Source organism: Thermobia domestica, chromosome 7, assembly GCF_964235325.1.
Source record: "Thermobia domestica chromosome 7, izTheDome1.hap1.1, whole genome shotgun sequence".
Classification (NCBI taxonomy): domain Eukaryota; kingdom Metazoa; phylum Arthropoda; class Insecta; order Zygentoma; family Lepismatidae; genus Thermobia; species Thermobia domestica.
Genome location: NC_137460.1, coordinates 211,371,354 through 211,384,340, shown reverse-complemented (window position 1 = coordinate 211,384,340; position 12,987 = coordinate 211,371,354). Strand labels below are relative to the sequence as shown.

At 38.2% G+C, this 12,987-nt stretch overlaps 1 protein-coding gene across 1 annotated transcript in view; it reads left to right on the top strand.

The window, feature by feature from the left end:
• The window catches only part of LOC145690710 (cell adhesion molecule Dscam1-like), a 934,280-nt gene that overhangs the window by 787,646 nt on the left and 133,647 nt on the right, over positions 1 to 12,987 (top strand). The window contains exon 10 of the mRNA XM_081765878.1: positions 8,549 to 8,702. Coding sequence (XP_081622004.1) covers positions 8,549 to 8,702 — 154 coding nt within the window. The remainder of the gene's footprint in view (positions 1 to 8,548; positions 8,703 to 12,987) is intronic.

The window sequence follows — 12,987 nt, the reverse complement described above, 5'->3', positions numbered from 1 at the left end:
CCCGGAACACCCACTCACTACACCTATTACTACCAACGAAATCCAATTGGCTCTAAAACGGAAAAGGAACACAGCACCTGGGATTGACAACATCTCTTATAGACACATCAAAGAAGCGCCATACTCATTTCTCCTGATACTGACTACAATATATAATTTCATACTCCAAACTGGATTCTATCCTTCTGAGTGGAAAATCTCTAAAATTTGTATGTTTCCAAAACCAAATAAGCCTGCCCATTCTGTTTGCTCTTACAGACCAATCCAACTCACATCAGTATTTAGCAAGATTCTGGAAAAAATTCTTGTCTCTCGACTTCATAAGTATCTTGAAACTACTATTCTACTGCCTATCCACCAAGCAGGTTTTCGGCCTCGTTTTTCCATAAATGACCAGCTTCTTCGTCTCAGCACCATAATTACAAATCACTTTAACAAAGGGTTTCCATCATGCCTCATTCTTATGGATTTGGAAAAGGCTTTCGATAAGGTATGGCACTATGGTCTTATTACAAAACTACAGTCATTCAAACTTCCCACATGCTATCTCAGGCTTATTTACTCGTTCATTACAAATTGCATTGCATATGTCACAGTTGGTAAAGCACTCTCCTGGCCAATATTTCCGCTTACTGGAGTTCCACAGGGGTCGGCTCTAAGTCCATTATTGTATATCCTTTATGCTTCTGACATTCCAACAGTACCACGTAATGTATTTACTTTCCAATATGCAGACGACACAGCTTTTCTTGCACTTGGTAACACTATCCATCAAATCAGCGCTGTACTCCAGGCAACTCTGGATAATTTCATCACTTGGTGCAAGAAATGGCATTTAACCATTAACAACGACAAAACGCAAGCACTGGTTTTCATACCACCTCATAGACGTTCCAGAGTCTACCGTAACCCGAAACTGCTACGAATAACAGTTGATGGATACTTGGGCGTTGTTTTTGATTCCAAACTAACTTGGAGTGCACACCTGCAAAAGCTCAAAACTAAGGTGACTACTCGTTTAAATCTTCTACGTCGTCTCACGGGCACTACGTGGGGCCTCAAACCCGATGTTCTACTCCATACTTACAAGATGTTTCTCCGTCCTATTCTCACCTTTGGACATACTGCCTGGTGCAATGCCTCTGTTTCCTTCTACGAAAAACTTTGCATATTGGAGCGTCACGCTATTCGTCTAGCCCACCGACTTAAACTTCCGTATCCCACGTGGCTCACGTATGAATACATCAACTTTCCGAAGATCACAGAGCATATTGCACAACTTCGAAATCGGTACATTACATCTCGCATAGAAACGGGTCATCCACTTTTCTTGGATATTCTTCGAACGGATGCTCTCACTGATGCCGCATATCGTTACAAGCATACCCCTTTGAATATACTCATTTCATTATATGTCCGCCATGCAAACCTCACAGTAGCAGAACGCGACATCTATGCCATTTATATCATCCATGCTCATATTCCTCATGTTTTTCCATCTTAGCACAGACATCCTCACAACTAACTAGGGCTTCCCCTTGTGATCATTAGTCCCGAGTCGCCCCGGGACAGAAGATTTAACCTACATCTGTCTTACTAACTTCTTTGTGTTTGTGATGTGATGGCACTTCATCTCATATTACATCATCATTATCTTTTGTTTTGCTCACCGCCACAATTATCGCACAGTTCTGTCTTATCGCACATTTGCACTTATTTTTCAATTTATATTTCACTCTTTATCTTATAACACAGTATTTATCCTTTTTCTTATCTTATATTTAAAACTCATTATATTTCACTTTTCGCACCTCCATTTCACAGACTGTTCCTGTGTACTTTATAATAAAGATATGTTTAATTAACATAAATTATGGAAAATAAATGATGATATACCCTTTCTCAACTAATGACATTACCCAAACTTCCCTTAGCCCAACAAATTATTTTCCAAATTGTATTTTTGTTTGGAGAACCACATGCCAAAGAGAGGGCGTAACCCTCTGAGAGGCTGGAGAAGTAATAAAGTTTTTGAAAACCATCATCCTTATAAGAAGCCATTTCTCTCTTCTCCTTTCAAAAAAAAAAAATTCAGCAACAGGGCAAAACCATCCATCAACTAAATACTTCTATGCAATCCGCCATAGATTCATTTGTCCAATGGTGTAAAGTGTGGCGCTTAAAGATCAACGCTCTCAAGACACAAACTATAGTTTTCCTACACCCTAAACAGCGCACAAAAGTACAGAGGAATCCCAAACTCCTTCATCTCACAGTCAGCGATACACGTCTTCCACTCAGCAAAACAGTAACATATTTAGGACTTGTCTTAGACACACATCTCACCTGGAAGGCTCATTTGCAGCACATCACCACCAAAGCTTACAATCGTCTTAATTTACTTAAACGTCTTACAGGCACTACTTGGGGTCTCAGTCCAACTACTGTACTCAATACCTATAAAGTCTTTCTACGTCCGTCATCACATATGCTCATCTAGCCTGGATTGCCGCACCCCTCTCATTTTACAATAAACTGAAGATATTGGAACGACATGCACTCCGCATTGCTTACAGAATCAAACTACCCAGTCCGACATACGAACTTTATCAACGCATGACCTTTCCACATATTCTTTTCCATCTTGAGTCTCTCCGTCTTAAGTACATCACTACTCGTCTTGAGGACCACCACCCACTCCTCATCGATACGATGACAGCACACATCGACTTTCCACTTCGTGCCCATACTGTCCATATACCATTGGCGCTGCTTTTTACACTCTATCACTACACTCTTCCTCCAAATCACCACCATCTCCTCTTAGCCGCAGAATTGAAGTCCGACGTCATCCCACCCTTCATATGTCCATCATTCGCACAGTAACTCCTTTGTAACTAATCTGGGCTCCCGTTGTCTATTCATCAATGCTTGGAGCAGCCCCCAAGCGAGAAGAATAACATGCATCTGTCCACTAACATAACCCTATATTTTGTTTGCTGTGTATCGCACTTCATCACATCATGTTCATCACCTGCATCATCACTTCATGATTGTGATCCAAAGATCACAATGTCCCTTCCAAAAGTGAGAATAATAAATATATAAATAAATAAATAAAATAGCAAATAAAATCTTCCTTCGTTGTTTCACCATTTCCTTTGTGTTTATCCTTAACCATTCACATATCAGTATTCAAATATCACATAGACCAACTCCCACTGTTCTTCCTATCAGTTCTCATACGTCTACTTTCCCATAGAGGGCGTAACTCTCGCACGGATAGCTAGCCGCGGCTAGCAAAAAAAAATTAGCAACACCTCCCCAGATATAGTTATCAGCTCTGCCTCTCTGAATATTCAAAATCTTAGGGTTCTCCCACCTTTCGGCAGCGATCATGCTCCGATATTACTAGATATTATTCTCACCCACTCAGCTCAATCACAACCACCGCCCATTCACTACTTTGATTATAATCATGCAAATTGGGCTAATTTCCAAGCGGATCTTACAAATTCGATACAACATCTTCAAGAGCCTACCTCAGAGCACGAACTCTATGACCTTGTTGACCAACTCACAGCATCTCTTGACACAGCCACCCACAATAACATACCCCTACGTATACGTCATCCACACAAACCTCCGATCCCTCCACAATATCATTCCATCCTTGCTGCTTCTCGCCGCTCTTTCCGTGACTTTCAACGTACTCATAATCCTATATCCTTAGCACAGCATCATCGTTGGACTCGCATGCTTCGTAATTACCTTACTGCCTATAAAAGAAAACGTTGGATCTCCACCTGCAACTCGCTCTCAACTACATCACATCCTACCAAATTCTGGCAAAAATTCCATCAGTTAACTGGTCAACCTCGACATACATCATATCCTATCATTTCACATCATCATCCTCTCCAAACCGATACTGATAAAGCAAATGCTTTTGCCTTCTTCTTCCAAGAAATATTTACCCCTACCGTACAACTACAACATCCAACTATCACCCGACGTGTCGAACGCCTTGCAAATCCGCACTCCCCCCTCCTACAACCCAACATTCACCATCAACTCACCGATTCACCTCTTAATGATCCCATTACTCCTGCAGATATCTCTTCCTCCATCAAATCGAAACGTACCACGGCGCCTGGCTTTGACCATATCACTTATAAACTCATAAAAGCATCTCCTCCCGTCTTATATACACTTCTTGCAGCCATATACAACTTCATTCTCCGCACCGGCTTTTATCCACCACAATGGAAAATCTCAAAAACTCTGCTTTTCACTAAACCCAATAAATCTCCTACAGAACTCTCATCATACCGTCCTATACAATTGACATCAGTACTCAGTAAAATCTTTGAACGCATTCTTGTCAGTCGCCTTCATAACCATCTTTCTGAACGAAACCTCATTCCTCTTCATCAAGCTGGTTTTCGCCCAAACATCAGTATTTCCGATCAACTCTTACGCCTCACGACCGCCATAACTAATCATTACAACACCTCCAAACCTTCCTGCCTGTTATTGTTCGATCTTGAAAAGGTTTTTGACAAAGTTTGGCATGCCGGCCTCATTGCAAAACTTCACTCTTTTCATCTTCCTTTCTCCTACATCAGATGTATCCATTCTTTCCTTTCAAATCGTATGACTTACATTACCATCAACCAATCACTTTCACATCCGATCTTTCTTCACTGTGGTGTTCCTCAAGGCTCTGTTCTTTCACCCCTTCTTTATATATTATACGTCGCAGACCTGCCCCCTCTACCACAAAATGTCTCATTATATCAATATGCCGATGATACAGCTTTTTTCACCACAGCCAACACTGTTCAACACATAAATCGAACACTCCAACAAGCAATTGATGCCTTCACCTCCTAGTGTGACAAGTGGCGCCTAACCATAAATCCCCTCAAAACACAGGCTACCATTTTTCTTTCACCTCGCTGCCGATCACGAATTTATCGCAATCCTGCTCTTCTTCATATTCACGTCAATGGCACTTTCATACGCCCATCATCACAAGTAACATACCTCGGCATCATCTTTGACTCAAAACTCAGCTGGAAACCTCACTTACAGAAAATCCGATCACAGGTTACAAATCGATTAAACCTTCTCCGGCGGCTAGTGGGCACCACTTGGGGCGTACACACTGACACTGTTATTAAGACTTATAAGGTTTTTCCTTCGACCTGCTCTCACACATGGCCATATATGCTGGATCTCTGCCTCTGACGCACTATATACTAGACTTGCAATATCCGAACGTCATGCTCTCCGCCTTGCTTATCGCATAAGACTACCAGCACCAACTGCCGATCTTTATCGCCGTATCAATTTTCCCACCACCTTACAACACTTGGAAACGCTCCGCACAAAATACATAACAAGTCATTGCCGAAGTAATTCGCTCTTCCTCGACACCAGGATATCATTCATGATACCCCTCCTCAACATCAAGCCACACCTCTTCAACATCTTCTTACTCTTTACCATAACACTTTAGACGATAATGACCCCCACAAGGCCGATTTTGCTATATACCGTCCACCTTACCTTAGTCCATGCATTTATCCATCTCTGCACTAGTGTTTCATCAATGTTGTTAGCAGCGGGCTTCATCTGTCATCATCAGCCCTGTGACGCCCCAGGGCAGAATATAACCATTCATTTGTCTACACTAACCATATCCCGGTGTTTGTTGTGGCGTCTATCAGCACTTCACCTCATCTCTCATTTTACAACCATAGCCCGGCCTCCTTAATGCAATAGTGAATAATAAATGGACCCTACATCTACTGATGCCTTCCTTATGCCAACTGATGCCTCCAAAGCCATATTGAAGAAAGAAAAATGATGACCACAAAAGAATAAAATAAATTAATGCTCCTCAAACTCTCAATGCCCAACTATGAATAAAGTAAAACCCTATACCTAGATTTCCTCTCACCGAAGAAAGGGCGTAACCCTTTGATCGGGTTAACCTTAAAAAAAGTGGTTAGCAACCATACGTTTGAAAACACTGACTTGATATTATTTTTAAAGAAGCATACATGGGTGATTTATGCCCTTGCTTCAGCGTTACCATTAACGAACCGATCCCTGGTGTTGATATTAGCGTTTGTAAAATTTAGTATAGGCCTACTTGTTGCTTGTGGGGTCCGACGTTGCTCAGTAATAGAGCGTTCACCTCTAGTTTATAGAGTCCTTGGTTCGATCCCAGCTCGCACCAAGTAAGCTTTTTGTTGAACAAACACGGGGTGTGTGGGTTTCCTCGGAGTTCTTCCGTCTCCTCCCACTTTCTTCAGTCCACTATTTCAATCACTTCTCATCATCACTATCTCTTGTAACCTAGCCGACGTAATCCTGCGACGTAAAGCTCAAAGATTTCATTTGTATCTAAATGTCATGTTGGTTGAATAGCATTCAGTTACGTTCAATATTTTTGACTTCTTGGCAAGCTTGATCGGAAAATGAAAATGAAATGAAAACGTTTAAGTTTTACGTCCCACGGATAAGCCGGTTTAGGCTAAAGGAGACAATGATGATGAGAAATACCATAAATGAAATGGTGGAATGAAGAAAGTGGGAGGAAAGGGAAGAACCCCGAGGAAACCCACGCCATGTTGTTTGTCCAACACAAGGTTCACTTGGCACGAGCTGGGATCGAACCAAGGACCTCCTGCAGCAAAGGTGTACACTCTACTACTGAGTTATCGCGACCCCTGACATTTAGATACAATTCGGTTGCATATTACCAAGGAGTAATTCATTTATAATACCCACTACGGGAATATGTGGAAAGCTGGGTGGATCACCTTTAGGAAGTAACTCGATTCCAAATTTTTAAGCCTTTACATCTTTCCCAAAATTGCTGGTCATTTACCAATTGTTATTTTTATCTTTTAGTTTGTTTGTTTTCCGGATGGACGGAAATACTGATATACAGGGTAAACGACGCGCTCCATTTCTACCCGGTAGAAAACAGATTATGATCATGCGCTGTTGAGCACTCCGTGGCTAATAGAGGATCTGCCCATTCGTATCTTCAACATATGAACTCAATAAAGCCAAAAAAACAACCGCACATCGTCTTATCCTTCACGTGTGATTGGCTACTCTCGTTTCTGCCATGATTGTTGGCTCGAAACATTGCGATCTTAGTGGCGCGGAGTGAGCAGAGTAGGTGTGGCGAAGCTGTGACGTATGGCTTCACGATTTTGTTGTATGGGCAGATCCTGCATTTTATAACATCCTTGGTAGCTACTAACCAGAAAGAGAACAGATGAAAATCGTGTAACATTCAGTGCTGCCAACTTACTAGAACAGAAATGGCGGGCACTTGAGAAGCTGCGTTCTTAATGGGACACTTTATTAAAGTACGGAAGAAATTGTTTTATGAGACAAATAGAAACTTTTAAACCTAAAAATGTTCTAGAAAAACTATAACTAACGGGCGAAACGTGAGGTCTCGTAACTCTTTCTACAAAGTGTTCAGAATGGCATACAAAGTATTGATTGTCATCTTGAAAAATTTGTTTCTTTTTCAACATAGCATCCTTTGACATTATTACCTCACACAGTCTTCCAAGTCTATAAAATAGTTTACCACCAATGCTATAAAATCTAAATCGAACTCCATCAAGATATTTTTTCAGCTTCGAGAAGTAATAAAAAAAAAGTCTAATTGAACCAAATTTGGTGAATAAGACGAATGTGATAACAAATCATATCCCAACTCATTGTTTCCGAACATTGCAGCGACACATTGGAGGCGAGTGTTATTGTGATGCAAGATAAGTTTCTTATTGTGACAAAATCGACCTTTTCACATTATTTTTCTGTAGCTTATCGAAAACTTTAAATTAACGTTTGTACCAGGTGAAAGTAATCAATGAGAAGAATATTGCTCGTATTGTCAAAACGTTAGGTCATGATTAGTTTTATTTTTCAATAATATGCTTATAACTAATATCTATACATTAAATTGCTACGTTTATATGTTTGTCTGCAATTCTTTCGAGAATGAGATGTCGAAAACCACAAGTGCTAGAAACGTGCCGTTTTCGCTGGTCGATTCCAAGTTTTGTGTAGATTGTCCACTTGTAATTGAATATTTAAAAAAAAGCGTACTCGTAATTTCTTTATTACATTTCTTAGGGGTACACTGGAAGTGTTGATTCTTTTTTAAAGTAAAGCATCGTATCCTATGAATTATACATTCCAACACAACATAGTTGTATACAGGGGTTGTATATATTTAAGGCGATTGTTTCATGGCTAAATTATAATGAAAAACGAAGGATAAACATTTATCTAGTTTTTTTTAAAATAAATATGCCAAACGAACATTATTTTAGTTTAAATTGGTTCCAATTTGATGTTTTCAATCATAATTAATGTTCTCAATTTTGGTCTCCAAAGACTCAATACTCTCTAGACAACCTGATGTTTATGAAATCTCCTTTATAGGTCACCTTACTTTATCAGTGTATTGTATAATGTATACATGTGTTCCTCTGTGTTTCAGAAACAGCACCGGAACTGCAATACACTTTCATAGAACAGGCTCTTCGACCAGGTCCTTCGGTGTCACTCAAGTGTTCCGCAACAGGAAATCCTCCACCGCATTTCCAATGGTCACTGGATGGTATTCCTATCACGGCGACTAATATGGGACAACGGTAAGACGCGATATCTGAGCATTGATAATTTTAAATGTAAATTTAGATTTGGAAATGATGACTTTTTACTTTTCTTTAGAAAAAATATCAATAAAAACCAAAGATTCTTTTTTTACATCTTTACAAATTATTTACACGATGAACTATTTACCTTGTAACTAGTGGTGCCCTCGAGACGAGAAATTTGTAATTTTGTTTTGAATACGGGACAAGAGTCGAGCTGAGAAGTATCTCTTAAATCCCAGATGAGACGAGAAGCATGACAACTTTCGGCCTGTTTTCGAGAAAAAAGATTACGAGTCTCGGAGATAACACTAATTGTTTTTATATTTTAGATCTCAAACATTGCTCTAATGTTACATGATTCATAGTATAGAAACTATAAAGTGATAAAGTGATCGTATGAACACAATGAAGAGCCCCATTCACCTTTAAAGATTCGTAAGGCATTACACAATACACTTAACTAACTGATTCATACTAGCTTTGCTATATTCAATAACTTACACTGAAATACAAATGCTGAGCAAAGCAACGTTTTATTATAGAATAATAAAATAATAAATGTGACAGTTTCGGATATCTAAAATATCCTTCTTCACACACTATCGAAAATAAATGAAAATGCACATATATATATATATATATATATATATATATATATATATATATATATATATATATATATAAAGACATTATTAGAATTTTAAAAATTCTTTTAACAGACAGAAGTTAAAGGAGGACCGTGGAGCATGGAAGCTTCTCAGCTGCGGCAAGTGACCTGCCAAAAAAGGCAGAATACCTATGATGATGATTTAACAAACATATATAACAGAAAACACGGAAAATTCTGAACGCTGATTGTTTGATCAATAATGAATCATCCAATCTAATAGAAGTTGATCAAATTGAAACTAAACACCAAAATTCTGCCTGTTCCAGTGTAAACTAAGCTACAAATTAAGACTTTCGAATATATATATATATTCATTGAGCTGAGCGAAGCGAAGCTCTTATACTCGGGTTAGCCGTTTGGTTGTCCGCGAACTCCTCCTAGACCATTTGGCCGATCTCAACCAAACTTAGCACGCTGATAGAGTATGTCGTGCTGAGTGACAACATAGGTCGAAATCAAAAATCCGATGTACCATCGAGGAATAATGACCGAAAAACGCTTCCTCCTAGACCGTTTGGCCGATCTCAACCAAACTTAGCACGCTGATAGAGTATGTCGTGCTGAGTGACAACATAGGTCGAAATCAAAAATCCGATGTACCATCGAGGAATAATGACCGAAAAACGCTTCCCCCTAGACCGTTTGGCCGATCTCAAGAAAACTTAGCACGCTGATAGAGTATGTCGTGTTGAGTGACAACATAGGTCGAAATCAAAAATCCGATGTACCATCGAGGAATAATCACCGAAAAACGCTTGCATAGACTTAACATGGGAAAAAGTTTTCACGCGATTTTTTTGTCAACAATTAAAAATGGCATTTATTATTGCATAATGGCCAGGAATTATTACGTAGTTTAAGCTCGCTCAGCTCATTTCATTGCAATCGGGTACATCCATTGCATTCCTAGTTTATTTTCGATAGTATCTGAAGAAGGATATGTTAGATATCCGAAACTGTCACAATTATTATTTTATTATTTTATAGTAAAACGTTGCTTTGCTCAGCATTTGTATTTTAGTGTAAAAAATACACTTAAATCTCTACTATAAAACTGAAAATGAATATGTTTGTGACTCTTAATCTCTTGAACCACCCGACCGATCTCGATCAAATTTTCAACATAGATGAGGTAGCGTCTGGGATAGTTTTGTGATTTCATTTTGACGGTGCAACTTAGGGAAAGGGGTGAGGGAGATACTTAAAAATGATCGAAAATAACCGATATTAGTGCCAAAACCATAGTTTTCGGGGTCACTGAGATGAACAGGGATACTTTTGACAGCTATTAAATCCATACCAGTAAAAACAAAAAATTTTTTTTTTACGGGTATCAAACACAGGAGATAAGGAATTGTGCATTGAAAATTTTTATTTTAACCCAGCAAACCGGGTAATCCAATGCTAATAATAAATATGTTTTAAATGTTGCTATATCTTACCCTTGGTGGACCTCTCGTGACGCGATATTATTATAGTATACCTTCTAGATAAAGTGAAGGGAAAACTCAGGACATAAATTTACAAAACAAGACCAGGACAATATCGAGACCAGATTAGAAAATCTTTTCGAGAATTGAGACGAGACGAGATTAGAAAACTATATTTTTCGTCTCGTGGACAACACTATATATAACGTTCTTGTAACTTTTAGATAATAAAAATCCTAAAATTTTGTACAGTGCAAATATCGACAGTGCAACTATCATTTTCTTACATACTAGGAAATACTACCAGATTAAAGGTGTAGAAAATCCAATATGCAGGGCATTTCAAATTAAATTTCGGGGTTTTATGGCTTTGTAGTATTTATTATATTTAACGTACAATTATAAATAATAGACCATGTAATAGAACAACTCAAACAGTTTTTGCTACAAGTGTTCAATATGAGCACCATTCGTCACACGCCACACATCGAGTCGATAGGTGAGAAAGGTCCTTAAACTTTCCGCCGGGATATGCCACAAAACACATTCAATTTAGGGGAGTTTCGTTGCAACTGTACCATCTAGTAGAGATTTGCTGACCCCCAGACGCGAACATTATGAGTGTTCACATCCATGGGCGGCGATTAGGGGAGGGGGGCAAAGGGAGGCAGTTGCCCCCACTTTTTGAAGTAACCCATTAATGTATATGGTTTCATTTGGAAATGTAAATTTTTTGTATGTATTAGTGGTTCATAGACAAAGATGGTGCCATATAGTATTCTGCGTTGCGTGAGTACGTGATGGTTGTCCTTCCGTGGAGTTAAGAAAGCTGCAGAAATTGCGTTTTAATTGCCACGGAAAATAACCCAAAAATTCACCTATTGGAACACAATAATTCCAGCATACTTTCATTTCTTACAAGGATTCAATATATTAATAAGCCGCTTTGAATTTTAAGATGTTCATAAGCAAGGAATCAAATCTCTGTTTAAGGGTACAAAGCGCTAGTACTTACTTGCGTTGGTCTTGTCAATTTACTTAATAAAATATGAAATACGATATAGTGTATTTTAACCAAAAAAGATAGTATCATATTAGTTATACAACCTTCCGTGAAGTCTTGCCCCCCACTCCCACTTTTAACGTCCAATTGCCGCCACTGTTCACATCGTTACTTAGGTGAAATGTCGATGCATTTAGAAAATCTTCATCGTCATGCAGCAATATTTCATTTGCAAAATTGTCACGTAAACCGTAATCTGTAAGCTTTACACCTTGTAGCAACTGTAAACGATAAGGACGTATTGTAAGTATTTCCTTAAAACTCTCCACTCAGATGGTTGCGCTGTAACTATAGGCGTACAAAACTGTTAGAGTTGTTCTTTCATTTGATGTTTATTGTAAGTTAATTCTAATAAATACTACAAAGCATTCATTTTGAAATACCCTTTATATCAAATTGATGCAAAAATAATTGCAGTACTGAACTATTAACTTTAAAGAAACACATCTCAACTTAGAATGAAAGTTATTTGCAGACTACTAAATATTTTTGAAAGACTAATAATTTTTCTTTTGGCCGTTTTTCGTAAGTGGAAAGAGATAATAAAATGTAACTTACCACAATAATATATAATGCTATTCTACACCCGAAAATACGGATTGAAAGAATTTTCAGTGTTGCCATCCATAGAAATAACAGTGTGACCAGAATTTGAATTACTCAAAAATCTAGGTAAAGGCAGCGACTAGAAAAATAAACTCAACGGTAATTGATGACTTATCATGCTGTCTATCCTTCTTGTTTACTACTTTTTAAATAATATTTCTATTTATTTTATAAACCTTACATAAATTCTTACAAAATAAATAAGTTATTAAAAAATAAATAGAAACATTATTTAAAAAGTAGTAAACAAGAAGGATAGACAGCATGATAAGTCATCAATTACCGTTGAGTTTATTTTTCTAGTCGCTGCCTTTACCTAGATTTTTGAGTAATTCAAATTCTGGTCACACTGTAATTTCTATGGATGGCAACACTGAAAATTCTTCCGATTTGTATTTTCAAGTGTAGAATAACATTATCTATTATTGTGGTAAGTTACATTTTATTACCTCTTTCCACTTACGAGAAACGGGCAAAAGAAAAATTATTAGATTTTCAAAAATATTTAGT